Source organism: Saccostrea echinata, unplaced genomic scaffold (assembly GCF_033153115.1).
Source record: "Saccostrea echinata isolate AGI-Se365-2 ecotype Australia unplaced genomic scaffold, CSIRO_AGI_Sech_v1 ptg000054l, whole genome shotgun sequence".
In the NCBI taxonomy this organism is placed as follows: domain Eukaryota; kingdom Metazoa; phylum Mollusca; class Bivalvia; order Ostreida; family Ostreidae; genus Saccostrea; species Saccostrea echinata.
Window position 1 is genome coordinate 13,862,602 of NW_026889803.1, and position 22,503 is coordinate 13,885,104.

General features: G+C 34.3%; 1 protein-coding gene across 1 annotated transcript in view; it reads left to right on the top strand.

The window, feature by feature from the left end:
• The first annotated feature begins 600 nt into the window (after positions 1-600).
• LOC133204635 (helicase with zinc finger domain 2-like) overlaps positions 601-22,503 on the top strand; it is a 44,618-nt gene continuing 22,715 nt past the window's right edge. Inside the window, exons 1-8 of the mRNA XM_061340388.1 lie at positions 601-1,167; positions 4,998-5,221; positions 5,846-6,156; positions 6,341-6,466; positions 7,573-7,950; positions 8,036-8,188; positions 8,346-8,566; positions 8,681-8,720. Of these exons, the coding sequence (XP_061196372.1) occupies positions 601-1,167; positions 4,998-5,221; positions 5,846-6,156; positions 6,341-6,466; positions 7,573-7,950; positions 8,036-8,188; positions 8,346-8,566; positions 8,681-8,720 (2,020 nt within the window). The remainder of the gene's footprint in view (positions 1,168-4,997; positions 5,222-5,845; positions 6,157-6,340; positions 6,467-7,572; positions 7,951-8,035; positions 8,189-8,345; positions 8,567-8,680; positions 8,721-22,503) is intronic.

The window sequence follows — 22,503 nt, forward strand, 5'->3', positions numbered from 1 at the left end:
ATAAAGTTCTTTTCCTTGTCAGCATACAATGCTTTTTCAAAAGTTTATTAACTTACGTGATTTTTTTTCTGTCTTGAAAGGTAGGACTAAGATATCGATAAATTCAGCAACCAAATCACCATTTATTTATGAATTCCAAGATTCGTCATTTATACGTGTTATAGAGGAAGTGAATGATTAATCTTACTTCGGGATGGATCTTCTTTTTAAAATTCTTAACTTCAGACGCCGGCGCCTATGGTATACATGTACATGTGTTATGATTTCTTAGTTGGTCGAGGTAAGTTATTAATCTATCATAAGTATATATTCTTTATTTAAACTACCACTGCATGTAAATTTTCTGCAAATATAATCCTGTGCAATCTTTTTCTGTCATGGGAACTGTTACAAGTGAAATTTTATCATTTTCGCAAGGGAGATTAGATCTAGAGCCAATCTGTCCCAATATGGATTGGGACAGATCTTCCCCATAGAAGATTCTGTGCTGAACTGTATACATGTGGAACAAAAAAGAAACTACATGTACTTCTTAACTATGGGCTAACATTATTAGAAATCAACATTATCTCAACCAAAGGAGCGTTTTTGCAGAAAAATATGAGTTCAGAATCCGAAGAAGACAATGACAGATCAAATTATTTTCAATTACGTACGTGCTTTGATGACGATTGCACACATTTTTTACGAAAGTTGTTAGAAAGTTACTTTCCGACTTGTGCAGACCTTTTGAAAGAACTTCCACGTGAGATGTTTCAATCAGAAAACCCAAACGGTATTATTTCACGGAAGCAACATTTATTAATTAAAAATGAAACAGTCATTTCAAAAAAATTTAAATTCGAATTACTTTGCAACATATTGAGGACCGGAGTGTGCGACAAATTTTTTTCTTCTCTTTCTCTTGACACCCTATCGGACGATGCAAGTTCGTTAGAACATCAGAGCATTGGAGACAATATTGAAAAAATGTGGCAAATATGGGTCCAAAATTTATCAAATAACGAAGAAGAGGAAATATCCGACAGTGACAAAGAATCTATTTGGAACACATTAATAAAAGTCGCAGACTGTATGGCTAAAGTTTTCCCGAATTTTGGAAAGAAATTCTTTAAGAATATTGAGAAGAAAAAAGAAGCGGAAGAGGGAAAATATGGTAATTCCAATATGTATGAATTGTATTGCTATTTCACATATTTAAATCTTCTAAAGAAATACAATAGCGTAACATGTTTAAAACACCATCGATTAAAGAGATAAATCAATGGTTAAATGAGGTACATTTTAAGGGTACATGCATGTAGTCCGGGATAATTCTGGAATGACGAATTATCTTTCAGGTTTATGTAAGTATCTTCTCGGAAATATTTAGGTCCTACGAAGTATCAAACTTTTGTGATATTTACGAAACCTGTTCATGCAAGAAATCTTAAGAACTTGATAACATGGTGTGAAAAATTGAATTTGAATAGTCGCAAGAAATAGCTTTGCATATCCTATTCTCATGTCCTTTAAAGGTTTAAATCCCAACAAGTGAATCAAGTTTTGAGAGAAATGCATTTTTAAAAGTAATATTCATGTATGAAAAAAGAAAATGCAAAAAATTATATTGATCAGATGGAAAGCTAAAGGTACAAAATTCCAACTCTGTAATTGTTAAATTGTACACCTGTAAACCTTAATTTTTCCATTGTAAAACTAAATATTGTGTGAAGTGATTTTAAGTGCTTTTTCCTATCTTTTTTCTTCAAACTCATAAAAAAGTTGGACTATATTTGCGCTCATAGATAAAAAAATTAGTAATAAACTTCGTAAGTGTCGTCAGATTATGATTTACACACTTTAAAGAAGGTGGGTTCCCTTTTTCGCAGCTCTCAATGAGATTGTATATAGCTTATTCTAGCCAAACACCCCAGGGTTTATGAACCATTTCATCAGTACATATACAGGTAGTTTCTGCCATGCAGCCCTGATGAGAAAAAAATTCCTGTCTTGGGTCCAGCGATCAGAAAAAAAGAACATGGGAAAAATAATCAATTTTTTCGCAAGAAAAATTTTTCGGTCCATATTCATGGCAGGGTTTCACCTTACTACAACCCTACAACAAAAAGGGTGAGAGGGCTACCTGCCTTACAGTGAACATTTTCATACTAAATTAACAGTATTTTACATAGTGTTCGGAAAAAAAGTGGCCGGGGGGCATGATAATACGAGCCTTATGTACATTAATTTATTACAACTGAAAAATCTTTCGGATTCTTTCCCCTCTGTATATCTCTGTAATGTGTATGTTAAGATCCAGGAATACCCCTTTTTTCTGTATACAGCCATCTTATTTTTTATCGGCTTAAGAGACAATATGAATGCATAATATGCATGCGTATTACAAAAGTCAATTCTTTAGTATCTTGCCACCCGTAAAGCACCCTCTTTCGTCTCAGGCATTAGCATAATGCAACGTTGCGTAATTATTTAAAAATCTTGAACGTTCATGTACAACTTGCATTTCACAAGTTGACAAATCGAAAGTCGACGAATTACATGTGAGCATTGGCATAAATTGCATTTACATTTTACACATTAGAAGTTATGTTGGATACTTGCAATTAATTAAAAAATTGAGATAGAAAAATTGACAAATTGTGAAATTATGTTTTACAATTTACAAATGAGATTTACATGTATATATTCCGTTTTCGTTGCCTTTCCATATACTGACGGGCAGAAAACATGAACAAATAAATCAACAAATGTAGATTAGACTCGGATTAATATGGTGTTCCATTGGGACCATTCACACCTTCGCACTCTCGTCTTAAAGGTGCTTAGACACAGATTTGAAGTTAATATTTTCTCAAATTTTCTGTATGATATCACGACTTATATATTGCAATAGCATTTCACACGAAAATATAATTAAAAACTTATTTTATCTGGAAATTATTGGAACTACGAATTCCTAGACGCGTTTGATATACACATCCTTGCACTTTCACAAATTTTATCTTTATCCTTAACATTTAAGAAAAGAAGCGATTTTTTGTGTATTAATGAAAAATTACATCTATAATCCAGAAAATTAAGAGTAGAAATGTGCAAAAGCAAACCCCCTCACTGATATCGTCAGCCTGTGCTCAGTGTTGTGTACAGAGTTTAACAAATTGAATACACCCGTGAAACGTAAACTGTTTTTGGAAACGGGGCACGAGCTCTGTTATTGTTAATGTTTACGATTCACCGGGTGTGTTCAATTGTTAAACTCTGCACACACCACTGAGCACGGACTGACAATACTGTGAGTGGGTTTTGTTTTCGAACATTTCTACTCTGAATTTTCTGGATTATAGTTTTAATATTTTTCATTAATACACAACAAAATTGCCACTTTTCTTAAGTATTAAGAATAAAATTTAAATTTGTGAAAGTGCAAGGATGTGTCAACCAAACGCGTTCAGAAATTTGAAGTTTCAATAACTACGAGATGAAATAAGATTTTTATTATATTTTAGTATGAAATGCTATAGCAACAAATAAGTCATGAAATTATACAGAAAATTTGAGAAAATATTAACTTCAAATCTGTGTCCAAGCACCTTTAAGGGCGAAGATGGGAGAGTGCGAAGTTGCGAAGGCGAAAGTGCGAAGATGCGAAGGCGAAGGAACGAAGGTGCGATGGAGCGATACTAGTATCGCACTTTCACCATCGCAACTTCGCGCTTTCGCCTTAGCATTTTACTTTTGTGGAACTCTTTATCGTTATGAGTTAATTTTAATCGACTAAATTCAGTGAGTTTTTAGAGTTACTGTGTGTAGGCTCATTAATTTACCGCACTTTTGCCCTGGCACCTTCACTTTCGCCTTCACTTCTTTTGCGCTAGTATTTTTTTTTCTCTCGGATGTTATTGGTACGCATGCGCTAGATTAGTGTGACGGCGCCAGAATGGATGGTAAGCAATGGTTTAAATTAAGTTCAAACTGTAGAGAGGTCCACAAAAAAGGGCGAAACCGAACGTGCTAAGGCGAGAATGCGAAGTTACGAAGGTGAAAGAGCAATACTAGTATCGCTCCTTCGCCTTCGCACTTTCGCCCTCGCACCTTCGCGCTTCGCCGTCGCATCTTCGCACTTTCGCTCCCTCGCCTTCGCAACTTTACACTTTGGCATCTGCGCCTCAAAAGCGAAAGTGCGAAGGTGCGAGTGTCCCCAACGGAACACTATGAAAGATTTATTTAAATAGCAATCTTGTGAATATGATATGTTCACAACCGGGAAGTTGCCCGCGTGGCGCAGTGGTTAGAGCGTCTGCTCTAGAGTCGCGGAGTAAGGAGTTGATCCTTACGTCGCGGGTTCAAATCCCACCGTAGGACGTGGAGACCGGTCCTTCGGATGAGACCGCATAAACTGAGTTCCCGTGTCGCAGTAAGTGCTGGCACGAAAAAGATCCCTCACTGCTCAATGGCCCTGAGTGCCGAGTATAGGTCAAAATTTGTAGCCCTCCACCGGCAAGTGGTGGCGTCTCCATATGAGTGAAAAATTCTCGAGAGGGACGTTAAACAACAAACAAACAAACACAACCGAGAATTTCACCTTCATTAAATGTATTTCTTCACATGCCGTCGGTGATTGTATACTATAAAAGAAGTATATGTTAGTGATTAATTATTGTAGAGGCGAGGAACAAGGTATTGATCTTCCGCCGCACGACGAATAAAATAATATGCACTGAGACACGTGATACATAAACGAGTTTTCATTGGTGTAAGCACAGTTAATTGTCACTGCACAGGGGTTCATATGGGTTAACCAATAACATGGAAAGTTTTGTCGTAAATGTTTTTATCTTCATAATAAAATGATGTTCATTGCTTTATTTGAGATAGTCACATATACATTGTACACGTTAAATAATACGAAGCATCTCTCTTTGAAGATGTATTTGATTTAGTCAATTTAGTACTTTTGCTTGATTTCAGGACCCGATGAGCCAAGGAAGTATTACCAAATTGGCGAAAAGAACAAAATTGAACATACTAATTTGGAAAATTCGGCTGAAACTATTGTTTGTAACCAGTATGGTACCAAAAATAAGATTTCTTCGGAAAATGTAGCTCAGCATGCTGTAAAAACTTTCATATGTAAGCAACAGGGAGGAAACAACAAGATTGCTATAACACTTGACAATCAGACAAAAACCGAATTTGATATTGAAGGAAAAGGTATGAGGTATATCAAATGTATATCAAATGTTTTACTAGCTGCAGAACTGTAGCTCTCTGGTTAAGAGAATTCGGACAGATAAACCAGAGAGCTACAGATCCAAGCATTGTAAAAACCTTCGATTTACGGCGATGCTTATTTCTCGCTCGCTTCGGGAATTATTTCTTGTTTAATATGCGTTCCCCCGCTTAAAGTATGGTATCTTTAATTTAACAAATATTTTACTTCTATATAAATTCCGGATACTTTATTTACCTTTAGGGCGCGTTATTTTAGCAAGACCCCCACCATATCGACGTCGGAATGCCAAAGCTGATATTCCAAGGCTATATATGGCTGTGTGTAACCGTTGAAAGGTAAATAAAGTGTCAGAAATACAAGTAAAATATGGTTAATTAAATAATATAATCCTTTAAGCGGGTTAAGGCATATAATAAAAAAAAAAAAATTACCCGAAACGTGCGACATAATAGCGTCGCCGTAAATCGAAGGGTTTTTTTGGATCTGCGGCCCTCTGGTTTATCTGTCCGAATTTTCTCAACCAGAGAACTACAGTTCTGCAGATAGTGTTTTATATGACCTATATATATTGAAAAATATTTAACTTCTGTGGTTTTCTTTAGACTTGAGACTAACTTTGCACAGTACAGATCGAAGCGTATTTCCAGAAATTGCAAGTAGAATTGGCAGGTTATCAATCAGGGAACTAAATGAAGATCAATGTCTGAAAGAAAATGCAGTAGAAATAACTGCTATTCAAAATGCATGTCTTATAGTGGATCTAAAAATCACGGGCTCGGACATAGAGGGATCTATGGGTATCTTACTGGAATGCCTCATGCAGAAGAGCAATGCATATCAAATTCTTATTGACAATGACGTGTCTGAACTCAGTGTATTCGGATACTATTACCTGCCTCAGAATTACATAGACACAACAGGTATAGAGCTATTCTAATCCTGAACTATATGACATGCTGAACATAATTCTTTTAAATAGTTACATGTAAGAAAAATTATATATTGCCCTTCTGTTTTCATGGAATTAAAATGATATAAATATCAATTCATCCCCAACTTCCCCACTCAAAATAAAAATTAGTGACCAAAAATTTTTCTCTCTAGATTTGAAGATGAATTTTATTCTGTTCAATCATGTGACATTAACTTTAAAGAGGACAATAGGTGACATAGATGTATTTGTATCGGATTCCCTGCATTTGCTGATTCATAATAGCTTCAAAGCAGACGGTATGTTTGTTACAATATTAAATATATGCTAAATATTTATAAAATACCAAACAATCTCAGTTAAGTGGGTTACTTAATAAAATAAAATTTGATTAATTTCTTTTCTTTTTTGAAAGTTTTGTAATGAAAGATGTAGCATATAGATTAATATTTGCTGGAAAGGGTTACCATTTGTGGGTAACAGATTTCATGGTTTGTGAAAATCAGGGTACAAAATAAAATGATTCAGGGATCGACATTAACGGTTGTCCGATTGCCCGGGACAAGTAAATTCTCTGTTCGGGCAAGTGAAACTGTCAACTTACTTGTCCGATCGGGCAAGTGAATTTTTCTGATAGAAATGTATATTGGTATCTATTTTACATTAATTATAAATAAAACAATAGATTGAACACCTGATTTCCGCCAGATACATGACTGACATTGCTCCCTTGGATTTCTAGATTATATCGTTCATTAAAAATCGGGTTCGTTAGTCTTTTTTATTTCATGTTAAATACGCTCTACGTACTTTGCTAACTACTTAATTCATTCACACTGACAGAATATAACATGACCTATCCTGATCAAGATATGTATGTTTCATAGCAACTATCTACCTTACCGTTGCATCAATCAAAATTCACAAAACAAAACGATCCTACCCAAAATGATTTTTTATTGAAAAGGAAACGGATGGTTATTGATGCATTGCAGTGTGCGTTTACAGATTAAATCGACAAGGAAAGTGGTAGTATACATTTATGTCCAAACGTACCATCTAAATTTTTTCTGGTACCTCAACTTGCCAGATTTATAGTAGTGTATCTGTTCACACTTTTTCTTATCATAATATTTACGGCAATAAATTATTTTCCTATTTGGGCAACCAAGTTTTGCATTCGGACAAGTCAAAATTTGAGATCACTTGCCCTTCGGGCAAGTGATTCTGAAAGTTAACGTCTATCCCTGTGATTCCAGAGTATATTGACTTTCAAGGATAAACAATGAAGAAGAAAATGATGGTTGGATAAATTTTCTAAAAAAAAAAAATCACAATATACTATTTGCACATTATATGCATGTTATTTAATGTGGAATACAGGCTAAGTTCATTTTTCATTTAGTTGACGAAAACTTGCGGGTTCAAATCAAGGGAGATATCGTAGATCCACAAAATCTCAGATTCAAGGACATTCAGGGAGCTTTTACCAACTACACAGAAAAGCAATTGGCAACAATTAATTATTGGCTTGAATCGGAATGCCATCTGAAAATTATAAAGATATTAAGGCAAAACTCAGTGACCCATGTCATTCTAAAAACAGAGTCCTGTATTACGTACGGAAGTCTTACTGAAAAGAAAGGACCAATTGTTACTCTGCTGCATAAAATTTTCGAAGCAGAAGGCGTGGAAGAAAAGTTAGCAGAAGTCTCAATCATGAGAATTGGTCTATTAGTGAATACATCTATGGATGAGGAATTTCATGAGGAACCTGGAAAAGGTTTGTAAAATAGTAGTTTGATAATTACTTGTTCATGATAATACAACAAAGTAATTTCCTTTCATTGACTTCATTTTTGCTTCAGGTATTGTCTTTTATCTGAGTCCAGAGTCGAAGATCTCAGAAGTTATAGAGAAAAACAAATTTCCAGAGGTACTCCAGGCCATGCTAGGGGGAAAAAACGAACAAATAATGAAAGGAGCCAAACAGATGAAAATCAGAGCAGTTCTTAACTATGGTAATTTCTCTTCATATTTATGATGCAGATGTAAAAACCTTGAAGTTAAATGACATAAATGACTGAAATGCTTTTATCCTGAACATTAATTAATTGAAAATATTTTGTTCATGTACTGCTTTTTCTGCAAATTGTTTCTTATTTCAAAATGAAACAGAACGAAATGGTGATGACAGTGATCAGGCAATCGAAATTTCAGAAACATATGAAGAGGAAACAACAGAAGAAAAAATGAAACGCTTTGTAGAACAAGCAAAGAATAAACTACAATCAGATCATATGTTAGAGGCAAAAGAAATAGCACGAACGGTTTTTGAAAGACTATCAGACGAAATGGACATCAACATTTTCAAAGACCTGACAAAAATATTTGAAAAGGTATCTGATATTTATACAACTTTCTGAACAGTTCGATAGGCATTACATGACTTGATACATTTCTTTAAAAAAGTAAACAATTTATCAATTTAGTTTAAAAACTTTTAATTTCAGTGTGCTGATAATTTTTATGCCCTGAAGTGTTTTTGCAAAGGTAAAAAAAAGTAATAATGAATTCATTTAATGTTAACATTTGCTTATTGCCATTACCAAATATATATTCTTATTTCAATTTGCAGTCATAGAATGTTTGGGAATGTATGAGTTTTTGTTGTATAACTAGCAAACAAACATTGAATTTAGAAGGTTTTCATCTATAACCATTCCATCTCCTAAACAGATCAAAAAGTTGAAATAAGTAAATAATATAAAGAGAGAAAACGAAAGACATAAAAAATATTATTACACCATTCATATTTATAAAAATTTTAACTGTATTTAATATCGATTGATTTTAGTCCGTTTGTTGGAGAAGGGGGATGGCAATCTCTTGGAGTCTTTGATAAGGTCAAGGAACTACTGGTTTAACATAATATATGGTCCATATGAATTTGAGGTATGCAGTTAACTCTGCGCGATGATATGTTTGACATTTTGTTATACTAAATTTTTTGTTGACGGACCACTTTTTTTTCATAACAGGACATCCTGATTTTATTCGAGGAAATTGAAAAAATATCTTTTAATTACTTGCAACGTGACAATTACAGCTTCATAGCTTCTGGAATTTGTTGCGAATTGCTAATGTCTTATAGAAGCCTAAAATACAGATTTCAATTGCGAAAGGACAATCCTGCGGTTCAACAGAGAATGCGAAGTGTTGACTTTCATCTTTGTAAACTGTATTATTCAAAGGTAAGGCATATATTGCATCAACCAATAGCGGTGTTGCTTTTGAAGAAGGCATAAATGTACAAGAAGAGTGATAGCTCAAAAATAGAATTCTCTTAAATGTGAAATCACTGATTTTAGGTACTAGTAATCTATACCCTTAACATGAAGGATTTTTCCGAGGGTTTGGTTTTTACCTAGCAGAAGTTTTGTAGGATATTTTTCTCCACTACTGGATGTTCTACAGGCTGTTTGAATGAATACATTGAACAAAATGCCCTATCTTAGATATAAAATTAAAAGAAATTAATATTCCAAGATCTTGCAGAGGAATGCTGCTAATTTTGAAGAAAAAAAAATGACGTCTTAAAAAATTCTCCATGACCTAGATAAGAAAATAAAACTGTTTCTAAATCTCCAAATTTTTCTAAATGAAATATATGGAGATAACGAACACTATTCAAGCTCAACAGTCCATTAAACAATACAAAATAGGAGCAGAGCAAACACGGACCTCCAAAACATCAGAGGTGGGATCAGGTGCCATGGAGGAGTGAGCATCCCTTGCCGACCGGTCCCGTGTGCTCCTTGATCGGGAAATAACGAAAAAATCCGTCGACAATTATGTGTGTAAATAATGGACTAACAATTAGTATGAAAAACGTCTGTCAGCATTTGACTCAATGATAAATTGTATTTGCTGACAAGGTCATTGTATCGACCATAGAACTTACGAAATGATGACTTTAAATGAGACTGCGGAAATTCTTGTTTCATCAACTTGTTTGTCAATAATTTACCTCGTTTTAGAAATTGTACATACGTAGAGCATGCTCTTGCATATCGAATCAACTGGGAGATATAAACCCCGTATGCAGGTGATGAAGGTATATTGCTGCATAAGTAAGAGAAGTTGACGATTGAAAAGTTAAAGTCATTACGTTTATCATAAAGCTTGGTTGTTAGATTGCCATTAACGTCTTTTTCAAGTAAAATATCCAAATATGAAACAGATGTGTCAGACTCTGTGGTATCTTTTATCTCAAGCTCACCGGGATATATCGTATCGACATAAGAATGGAAATAACCATTGTTAATTGACGAAACGTCTTCGATATATCTAAGTGTCGAGTTGAAGGCTACAGCAAGTGTTTTCTTCCTTTCACGTATAAGATTTTGAACAAATTCTGCTTCATATGAATACAAAAAAGGTCTGCTAATAACGGGGCGCAATTGGTACCCATGGGAATTCCAATAGATTGTTGGAAGACCTGGTCTCCAAAAACCACATAGATATTGTCAATCAGAAACTCACGCATCTTTTTGATGTCAACTTCAGAGTACTTGTGTGTACAATCAGAATGTTTTTTAACAAAATAATTTTGCAAATGACCAATGACAAGGTAAGTAAATTTACGAGTTCCATTTTTATTGAAAAAGCAGCTGTCAATGATATCAAAAAGCCTGGACTTTAATTTATCGTGGGGAATGGTTGTGTATAAAGTTGAAAAGTCGTTAAGTCTTTAAGCTGTTGATTTTGGTAAATTCTTCTGATTTCAAATTTTCCAAAAGTTCCTTGGAATTTTTAAGTATCCACATCTGTTTTACACCACTTCTCGAATATATTGTTGCACAGTACTCTTGAAGTTTCTCCTTCACTACTGTTAATATCTTAGTGAGGAGTAAAGAAAGAGGCTTGGTTGAACATTAACTGGAACTCGCTATGTATCTTTGTTTTTATGGATTTTTATGAAGTTTCGGAATCCAATATAGATATGATAATTCAAATTCACTTTGGTTGTTTGGAATATTAAAAATATTCAAAACTGACCTATGATTTTGAAGAATGTCTTCCTTAGAAAGGGAACTATGAGTATAAATTGGATTACCACTTATAGAATTAAATCCAAGTTCCTCTAAAATACATTTAATATAATGAGCCTTACAAACAAAGACAATGTTGTTACCTGCTTTGCCAGCAGGGACCAGTACGTACTGATCCTGTATCTATCTAATTCTTTTTTCACTTCTGGATTATTGAATACAGAAGGATAGATGGTTCTCAAATTGCCCCTCAATCTTTATTGTGCGATTTTAACATACATCTGATACATTTAATCCATTCTGAGAGAGTGTCAAGGTCTTCTTTTTCATGTCTGGCCCATCGCCTGGCGTAATTCTCTACAGAATCCATAATATTTATGAAATTCCGACGCCAGTTGAAGGATCGGGGTTCCCTATATTTAAGACCTTTTAAAATTAATGATCTAAGGTCCTCATTATTAACTATATTTACATCACCAGTAATAACGCGTCCAGTCTAAAGTCAGTAACATCAAAACAGGATTTTTCTACACTTTATACAACCATTACTCACGACAACTACTCGTAAAAACTAGGCTTTTGAATATTAGGAACAAAAACAAAAGTACGGGGTTAATTTCTAAATCGTGAGTCGCTGTTGGTTTTTCTGGTCACCATTATTTGGTAATAAATGACTCTTCCACTTATGGTTACACAGGTGTCAGGTCATTTCTCTCCTGGGTTATTTCTCTCCAATACCATTTCACGGTAGGTCATTTCACTCTCCTACCTGGGTCATTTCACTCCCTGTCCGTCTGTGTTCTTGGATTCATGTCTTTTCAACTAAAATTCATAACACTGATGAAAACTGAACATTTGCCAGACTTTTGCCTTTTAGAGCGCTCTCTCGTCCATGAAAACTATATTTTGAATGGAAAATTTTAATCCAGGGTAAATAAATTTTATCAAAATAATCATTTAACCGGCTCCGTATATAAGAAAATTGTGTGTTTGACTGTTTGTAGATTAGCACTTAGATTTACAAGACATTTTCATAAATGTAGTAGCCTCTAGAATTATAGACTTAATTACAATATATTAACTGAAATAAATTGTAGAAGCAATTAAATGATGGTTTATCAGTTTTAAAAAATTGATTTACTCAGTTTGTCCAAACTCACCTATAAAACACTTATTTCATCCTAATACTCAGCTCAAGATACATTAATACTAGAAACCATGGCTATTTAATTGTTAGTTTAGATGCGTCGCGTTACAGTACTGAAGATTTTAGGAATGACTCTAATTCTTGGCCAAATTATTCGAGTATAACCTGGTTTGGGTCAGTTTACGCTTTATAATCCGCGAAGCGGATTATAAAACAGCGTAAACTGACCCAAACCAGGTTATACTCGAATAATTTGGCCAAGAATTAGAGTCATTCCTTATAATTTAATTTTAAAATCATTAAATAACTATGGGTGTAAAATTTCGTTACTTTTTATTAGTTCAAATTTGCCGCTAAATAATACAACCGTAGTAACGGAAGTGATGGGAAGCGAGGGGAGGTAAAAACTGATACATAGGCCTAGCAGCCATGTTGTTTGGTTACATGTGGTAAGATCGAATTATCGTTTGAAATTAAAGGTACATTTATTAAATCTGGAATTTTCCATGAATCCCGAGGACTGGAAATGAGAGGATTGTATGGATACAGATGATTCAGCTGGTTGTCAAGTGGGTGTGTCCCCATACCAAACCAGGTTATACAGAAATAATTTGTGTTCCTTTTTGGATATATACCAATCAGAGGCTAGAATACAAACAAAATTAAATTATATGTCCATAACATGAACGCCTTTTAAAGTAGGTGAGACAGTTGAAAAAAAAACTATTTGATGCTTTATTTTTGAATAAAGAATCATTGATTATGAATCAAACGCTTCGTATATTATACGCTTCGTATGTATATATCTTTGAAAAGTCCTTTAAATTATTTTCAAATTTGCACCAATTCTGATAAGAATTGAAGCAACATTAAAAAAAAAAGATAATCACAAGCGACGTCCTATATAATTATTGATGCAGTTACCACAGAAAAATAATTCACTTTTTTAAGTTCAGTCAATTTTTAAACGATATTAAAACAAAGCATTCTAGTGTATTTGTGAATACAAATAAACATTTTTACATTATTTAACTCCAGTCGGGATGAGTTTGATTTTGATTGGGAAATGTTTAAAGTGCAAAACTAGCAAGTTTACTAAAATTTTGCAATTTATGTCTTTTTCTATGCTATGTAAAATAATGTTCCCTTCCAAAATGGATTATCAATAACAATGGATTCTCGATCTTGATAATGAATTAAAGCAATTGAAAATTCACACATAAACATATGCCCACAGCATGTAAACATGTATAATTTATTGCCTTCGTATAATGTGTCATAAATCTGATAGACAACAACTTAAAAATTAGCATTTTAACATTACATATTCTTGATAAAAGCAATAAAAAGTAGATAAAGCAAAGGGAACAAAGATGCTATATCGGGTACTGTTCTATTTTTTTTTTTATAATCGATATTGTTAAGTCTTCAAAAATAAATAAATAAATAAATAAAACATAAATAGACTTTAAATTCTATAAAATCTATACTTATAAACTACATAATAAACTTTGCAGGTAAACTCCGAAACGCCTGCAACAGAGTTCATACTAATTCATTTTCATGAAACAAACAATCGTTTAAATATTTGATAAAACTTCATTAATGAATTATTCGATCAAAAATAGTTTTCACTAATATAGAGTGAATAAGTTTTGATTACTGATTACAAATTAAAACGTGCAAATCCTGATCGGAGTCTTGATAGTAGTACTATCATATCGCCATTAAGAGCATAATGGCAACGAATACGAAGTACAATTTAAATATAGTAATAAACTTGCTAAAAGAAAAGTCAATTGATGAATAAATTATTTTTAACATAAAGAAGAAAAAGTGCTATATCCTAGGTTTTCACATTTTTACTAAAGCTTTTAAAAAGTATGCTTTAATCAATACATTTCAGTGGTTTTTCTACATACAATCTTTTGAAATATTAAAAACTGAGTCGCTCCCCACTGTCGACTGACTTCTAAACACAAAACTATCTTTTTAGGTCACTTGAGTCACTCAGGTGACCTATTACTATCTGGTTTTGTCCGTCGGCGTGCGTCGTGTGTTAACATTTTAACATTTTCAGCTTCTTCTCTGGAACAGCTGAAGCAATTTCAGCCATTTTGGGCATATAGGATCTATAGGTGGAGGGAAACAACAATTATGAAGTTGGTGGTCCCTGCCCCCCCCCCCCCCCCGGGCCTGAGGGGTGGCCGTCAAAATTAATGAAATCTTTAAAAATCTTCTTCTTTATTTCTGGACATCGAGCAGTCAAATTATTAGCATGACTGTAATAAGTATTGAGTCTTCAACCAAAATTGTGAATTTCATGGTCCCTGCCCCCCCTGGGGCCTGAGGGGTGGGGCTAAAACCAACAAAATTAATGTAATCTTTAAAAAAATCTTCTTTACTCCTGGAAATCAAGCAGTCAAACTGTTGGCATGATTGTAATAAGCATTGAGACCTCTACCAAAATTGTGAAATTCATGGCCCCAGGATCAGGGGTTCTGGTGCTGGGGCGGAGCTATACTGATTATAAAATGAACATGCATTAATTCTTTGAAAATCTTCTTCTCTGCTCCTGGGTAATAAACACACTACGTAGATAGTTATGATGAGCAAGGGAGCCTCTTCCAAAATTGTGAAATTCATGGCCACTGGGTCAAGGTTTCTGGTGTTAGGGCGGGGCTCTATTGTTTATATAGTGAAAAAGCACTAATCTTTTGAAAAACTTTTTCTCTGCTCCTGTGTATTATCTAAACAAATTAAGTGCATTGTTATGATAAGCAAAGATGCCTCTTCCAAAATTTTGAAATTCATGACCCCAGGGTCGGGGGTTCTGGTGAAAGGGGGGATGGGGGCTCTATTGATTATATAGTGAAAAACATAATTTCTTTGAAAAACTTTTTTTCTTCCCTGGTTATAAAGCAAAGAAACAAATCGTATAGTTATGATAAGCAATAGTGCTTCTTCCAGAATTGTGAGTATCATGGCCCCTGGGTCGGATGTTCTGGTCTAAGGATGTGCTCTCTATTGAAAGTATATGGATATTGAAAAATTAATGCATTTATTAGGTCACCTGAGTCACTCAGGTGACCTATTGCTATCTGTTTTCGTCCGTCGTCGTGCGTCGTCCGTCGTCCGTCGTGCGTCGTGTGTTAACATTTGAACATTTTCAGCTTCTTCTCTGAAACCGCTGAACCAATTTGTAATAAGCATTGAGCCCTCTACCAAAATTGTGAAATTCATGGCCCCAGGGTCAGGGGTTCTGGTGCGAGGGTGGGGCTATATAGATCGTATAGTGAAAGTGCATTATTTCTTTGAAAATCTTCTTCTCTACTCCTGTGTATTATATAAACAAATTAGATACAGAGTTATGATCAGCAAGGGTGACTCTACCAAAATTGTGAAATTCATAGCCCCAGGGTAAGGGGTTCTGGTGCTGGGGGGGGGGGGGCTATATAGATCATATAGTGAAAGTGCATTATTTCTTTGAAAATCTTCTCTACTCCTGGGTATTATTTAAACAAATTAAATACATAGTTATGATAAGCAAGAGTAACTCTACCAAAATTGTGAATTTCATGGCCCCTGGGTCAGGGGTTCTGATGTTAGGGCGGGGCTTTATTTATTATATAGTGAAAATGCATTAATGCTTTAAACATCTTCTTCTCTGCTTCTGGGTATTATTTAAACAAACTAAGTACATTATTATGATAAACAAGGACACCTCTTCCAAAATTGTGAAATTCATGGCCCCAGGGACAGGGGTTCTTGTGCTAGGGTGGGGCTATATAGCTCCTACAGTGAAGGTGAATTATTTCTTTGAAAATCTTCTTCTCTGCCCCTGGGTACTATTTAAACAAACTAAGTACATTGTTATGATATGCAAGGATGCCTCTTCTAAAAATGTGAATTTCATGGCCCCAGGGTCAAGGGTCCTGGTCAAAAGGTGTGGGGGGGGGGCTCTATTGATTATATAGTGAAAAATCAAAATTTCTTTGAAAATATTCTTTTCTGCTTCTGGTTAAAAAGCAAAGAAGCTAAGTATATAGTTATGATGAGCAAGAGTGCTTCTTTCAGAGTAGTGAATTGCATGACCCCTGGGTCAGATGTGCTGGTATAAGGGTGGGGCTTTTGATAATGTAGTGAACATGCATTAATTCTATTAAATGATCCTGTCTGCTCCTTAATGTTAAGCAGTTAAACAAAGTGATTACTTATGATGAGCAAACTTGAAACTTCTGGTCCCAGGGTGAGAGGCTCTGGTGTTTCTCGGTGGTGAAGGGGAGGGGGGAGGGGCTCTATTGATAATATAGTGAATCTGTAGTGAAAATGCATTATTTTTTTAAAAAATCTTTTCTGCACTTGGGCATATCAGAGGCAAAAAGTGTAAAAGTTGTAATAAGGAAGGGTATTTTTACCAGATTTTTGAACATCTGGACCATTTGGTCAAGTGTTCTGGTCCTAGCCAGGGCTCAATTAATTTGCATTCTACTGAGAGGAGTTATTCCCCTTTGCCGTTTACTTTTGATAATTAATCATTGTAAATAATGTACTTGACAAATTAATAGAATAAGAGAATTATGCAAGAATTTTTATTGTATAATACAAAAAGTATTTTCATAGTTTTAATGATCATGTGGACTTGTAAGTAATAGATAAATAAAAATGAGACAAAAATAACTTGTCTTATTTATTGTTCATCAAAGACCAAGAGAGGCCAATGTAAGAGATTACAACAAGGAATTGAAATAGTACAAAAGCACTGATAGTTTGTTAATATACTGTATGGTGATAGTGATAAATGGGGAAGAGATGAGAACCTAATTTATGAACTGTTAATGAATAGTAGACTAATTATTTTGTTGATCCTGATCACCCTATTTTTCTTGCTTTTGGGCAACAAAGCTTCACCTTTCATTTCATTTTAATACTCTATGGATCCTCTTAATTGTTGTATTGTACTCAGGTGACCGTTAAGGCCCTTGGGCCTCTTGTTCTATTAAATGATCCTGTCTGCTCCTTAGTATTGAGCAGATGAACAAATTGCATAGTTATGATGAGCAAAGGTGCTTCTTACAAAATCTTTAAAGCTGGTGGTCCCAGGGTGAGGGGTTCTGGTGTTTCTCGCGGGGGGGGGAGGGGGGTGGTCTATTGATGATATAGTATCTTAATTCTTTGAAAATCATCAACAAAGTGTATAGTTGTGATGATGAGGGCTGTGTTGAATCTGTACTGAAAATGCAATATTTCTTTGAAAATTTTCTCTTCTCCTGGGCATATCGGAGGAAAACAGTGTAAAAGTTTTAATAAGCAAGGGTATTTTTACAAGATTTTTGAACATCTGGACCATTTGGTCAAGTGTTCTAGTGCTGGACAGGGCTCTATTAAGTTGTATTCTACTGAGAGAAGTTATTCCCCATTGCCATTCAATTTTGATAATTAATCATTTGAAAGGTTAAAAGAATAAGTGAATTACGCAAGATTTTTTATTGTATAATACAAAAATACTATTATAGTTTTAATAATTAGGTAGACTTGTTAATAATAGATATATAAAAATGAAGCAAATATAACTTATCTTATTAATTGTTCTTCAAAGACCAATAGGGGCCAATGTGAAAGGTTATGATATGGGATAAAAATAGTACAGAAGCACAAATAATGTTAATACCGGATAGTCTGCATGGTGATAAGTGATAAATGGGGGACAAATTAGAACTTAATTTATGAGTTATTACTGAATAATGGACTAATTATTTCATTGATCGTAATCATCCTTTTTCTCTCTCTTTTGGACAACAAAGCTTCATCTATCAGAGTTTATTTAATCTATGGATCCTGTAAATTGTTGTATCATACTCAGGTGACCGTTAAGGCCCTTTGGCCTCTTGTATAGACAAAAATTGTTATGATGACGTAGAAACGTCAGACGCTGATAACGTCATAATCAATATCTAAGTTTGTAGGTTTTATCATCTATAAGCAACTTAATAACGCCGTACCCATATAAAAGATATAAAATATAACACTTTGTCATTATAATATACAAATCAAATTAATAAAGTTTAATTATATCAATTATTGTTCATTTCTTTTGTTAATTGCTCATTGACAAATATTTTAGTAGTTTATCGTATTATAGTTTTATATACATCGGGTTCAGGCTCCGTTCATTCCGAAGTTGTCAATACGCAGTTAATCTGAATTTGACAGGTAAACTTCGTGAAACGAAAGAATATTATAGACAATAAACACGGAACTCTGAAATTTTCATAGCTTGTGATTGGTCACCAACAAAATTACTTTGTTAAAAATCACTCTGATTCTACACACAAGTACTTTGAGGTTGATGTTAAAAAGATACTGGAGTTCCTCATTGACAACATCAACATAGTTTTCGGAGACCAGGTCTTTCAACAAACTGTGAAATTCGATAGGCACTAATTGTGCTTCTTTATTAGCCGACTTGTTTTTATATTTCTATGAAGCAGAATCTATTTAGAGACTTCTAATTGAGAAGAAGAAAACACTTGCTTTGGTCTTCAATTCGACATTCAGATATATACAGGAAGTGTTATCAATTAACAATAGTTACTTCCATTCCATTCCATTCATACTTCGACTCAGTATACCCAAGTAAACTCGAAATAAAAGATACCAAGGAGTCTGCCACATTTGTTTCATATTTGGATGTTTTATTGACTATAGACGATAGGTCCCACTAACAACTAAATTGCATGACAAACGAGATGGCTTTTCTATCGTAAATCTTCAACTTTCCTTATTTGTGTAATAATATTCCGCTGTTACCTACATAAAGTGTTTACGTCTCCTGACTTTTTCGATACTGAATAAAATGCTGTGAGTACGATAAATTTTTTAAACCGAGGCAGGCTACTGACAGATATGTTGATGTTACAGGAATTTCAACATCATCGTTTAAAGTCACCATTTCGTAAATTCTATGGTCGTTATAATGACCTTGTTAGCAATTATAACATATCATTGGGTCGTATTTCGGCTGACATGTTTCTTACCAATTGTAAGGCCTTTATATTTAAAATTCAAACTTAATTTGACTACGGAATATTCCGTTTACCTGATCAATACATAGGGCTCATGGTGAGTGTGACCGGTCGATAGCGGATGCTTACTCCTCCTAGACACCTGATCCCACTTCTGGGATTTCTGAGGGTTCGTGTTTTATGTACTGTTCACGGATTTGTCATAATGTCATATTTGTAAATTTTTTTGAGATTGGTCACTGTTCGTTATCTTAACCTTTTTCATTTCCAAAATCAAATAGAGAAATGAGAGTATCTTTGAAATTGCAACTCGAAAGATATATATATATATATATATATATATATATATATATATATATATATATATATATATATATATATATATATATATATATATGTGTGTGTGTGTGTGTGTGTGTGTGTGAGGGTGTGTGTGTGTGTGTGTGTGTGAGGGTGAGGGTGTGTGTGTGAGGGTGTGTGGGTGTGTGTGTGTGTGTGGGGGGGGGGGGGTGTGGGTGGGTGTGTTGACAAAATAATATGTAAGTGACATCGTAGATTTTTTCGTTTGCCCGATATAACAAGGAGCACACAGCGGGTGTGACCGGCCGATAGAGGATGCCTACTACTCTATGGCACCTGCTCCCAACTTTGATGTTTTAGGGGTCCTTATTTGCCCTGCTCCTAATTTGTATTGTTTCAATGGACTTTTAAATTGATTACTTCTCGTTATCGTCATTATTCATATTGTTGTATATATGCTTCCATTCATACATAGCAGGAAATGAAATTAGTAATACAAACTTTTATTCAAATAGTGTCGTTGAAAATTGCAACACTAAACACTTTCTTAAGTAAGAGTGTTCATTAATTATTTATAGGGATAGTGTGAGCTAGCAAGAAGTCTACAGTCTGATATTGAAGTGATGGTTCACTTTTTTAATTGTGTGTAAAAATGTTCACAAATGTGCAATGTACATGTTCAATCCAATCTAGTAATTCCCATTTAGATTCTATTTATGAAAATCATCAAAACAAGTATGACGAATCGAAGATTCAGGGGTATATAGTTTTTGCCCTGTCCGTCTGTTTGTCTGTTTGTCCGCAAAAACTTTAACCTTGCCCATAACTTTTGATTGGTTAGAGCTACGGCTTTCATACTTCATATATGTGTATTCCTTGTGACAAAGGTTTTTCTTTGGCTACCAAAATATTTCACCTCTTGACCCTGACCTTGGAGTTTGACCCACTTTTGCAAGAAATTACCAAACTTTAACCTTGGCCATAACTTTAGAACAGTTGGTTCAAGGGCTTTCATATTTCACATGTGTATTTCTTTTTGACAAGATCTTTCCAGGAATATAAATATTTTTGAACTTGATCTTTCGGTTTAACCCACTCTTAAAAAAACTTTAACCTTGGACATAACTTCTGAACAGTTAGCACTAGGGTCTACATATTTCACGGGTATATTTCCTATGACAAGACCTTTCTTAAGATAGCAACAATTTTGACCTTTTGAACTCGACCTAAGTTTGACCTACCTTTGGAAAAACTTCGGTTATAACTTTAAAAAGTTGGTGCTAGGTTTTTTTTTTATGTTTTACATGTGTATTTCTTATGACAAAGCCTTCCTTTGGGAATCTTTAATTCGACCCTTTGACCTTGAAGTATGACCCACATTAAAAAAATTAACATTGGCCATAACTTTTGAATGGTGCTTGGGCTTTCATACTTCACATGTGTAATCCTTGTGACATGACCTTCCTTTGGATACCAACAACTTTGATCTTTTGACCTTGACCTTAGAGTTTGACCTTTTTGTGAAAAAACATTAACCTTGGCTATAACTTTTGAACGGTTGGTGCTAGGGCTTTCATACTTCATATGTATAATTCTTGTAACAAGTCCTTCCTTTGGATACCAACAACTTTGACCTTGAACTAAGAGTTTAACCTTCTTTTGAAAAAAAACCCATTAACGTTGGCCATAATTTTTGTACGGTTGGTGCTAGTGCTTTCATACTTCACACGTGTAATGTTTGTGACAATTCCTTCCTTTTGATACCAACAACTTTGACCCTTTGACTTTCACCTACTTTTAAAAAAACTTTAACCTTGGCCACAACATTTGAACAGTTGGTGCTAAGGCTATCATATTTCATATGTGTTTTCCTTGTGAGAAGGCCTTTCCTTGGGCACCATTAATTTTGTCCAGTTGACCCTGATGTTTGACTTACTTTAACTTTTTTGAAAATTTTTTAACCTTTTCCATATCTATTTAATGGTTGCAGCTAGGGCTTTCATATTTCACAGGTTTATCCCTTGAGACAAGACCGTACTTTAGGTACCAACATCTTTGATTTGTATTTGAGAAAGTTTAACCTTCACTACAAGTTGCCATATGGGGGCATCAGTGTTTCACAAACACATCTTGTTTATGCAGCTATAAAATTTAAATACATACAACAGGCTTTAAATTTTTATTCCAAAACCTTTTGAAATTGTTACTGTTTTTCCCCTTAAACATATAACTATATAGTTTTATTGTTTTAGTCGATTATGTGAACATCAAAAAATTTCAATGATTTTTTTTTTGTCCATTTAGGGATACCACAATTTAATATGTGCAATCTACAAGCAGAGAGGTAAGGAAATGGTATTCTTTTCCTGTAAAACTTCATTTTTTTTTTAAAATTACGAAACAGCACTAAATATTAATGCTAAATACGAGTACATGTCTAGAAAACGTGAATATTTAAGCAGTATGAAGTCATGAATTGAGCCATTCCCAGCTGAACATGCATATCAATATTTCAAATCGTTTGATACATTTTGTATGTGTATTAATTAGGGATGTCAAGGAATATTAGACTAATAGTATTCAAATATTCTTTGATAGCATCGGCATTCGACTTTTTTTTTCCGATAATCTAACCAAGTAAGTTATCCATCTATACCTACATTTGCTGTGTTTTACTAAAATAACAATAAAATTAATCTAAATGCCATTTGTGGGCATAGTCACATGTACAATGTAGAAATATACACGAAGAAACGCGTTAAGTGGTGTCATGATGAAAAATATGGACATGAAAAAATACCAATTAAGGG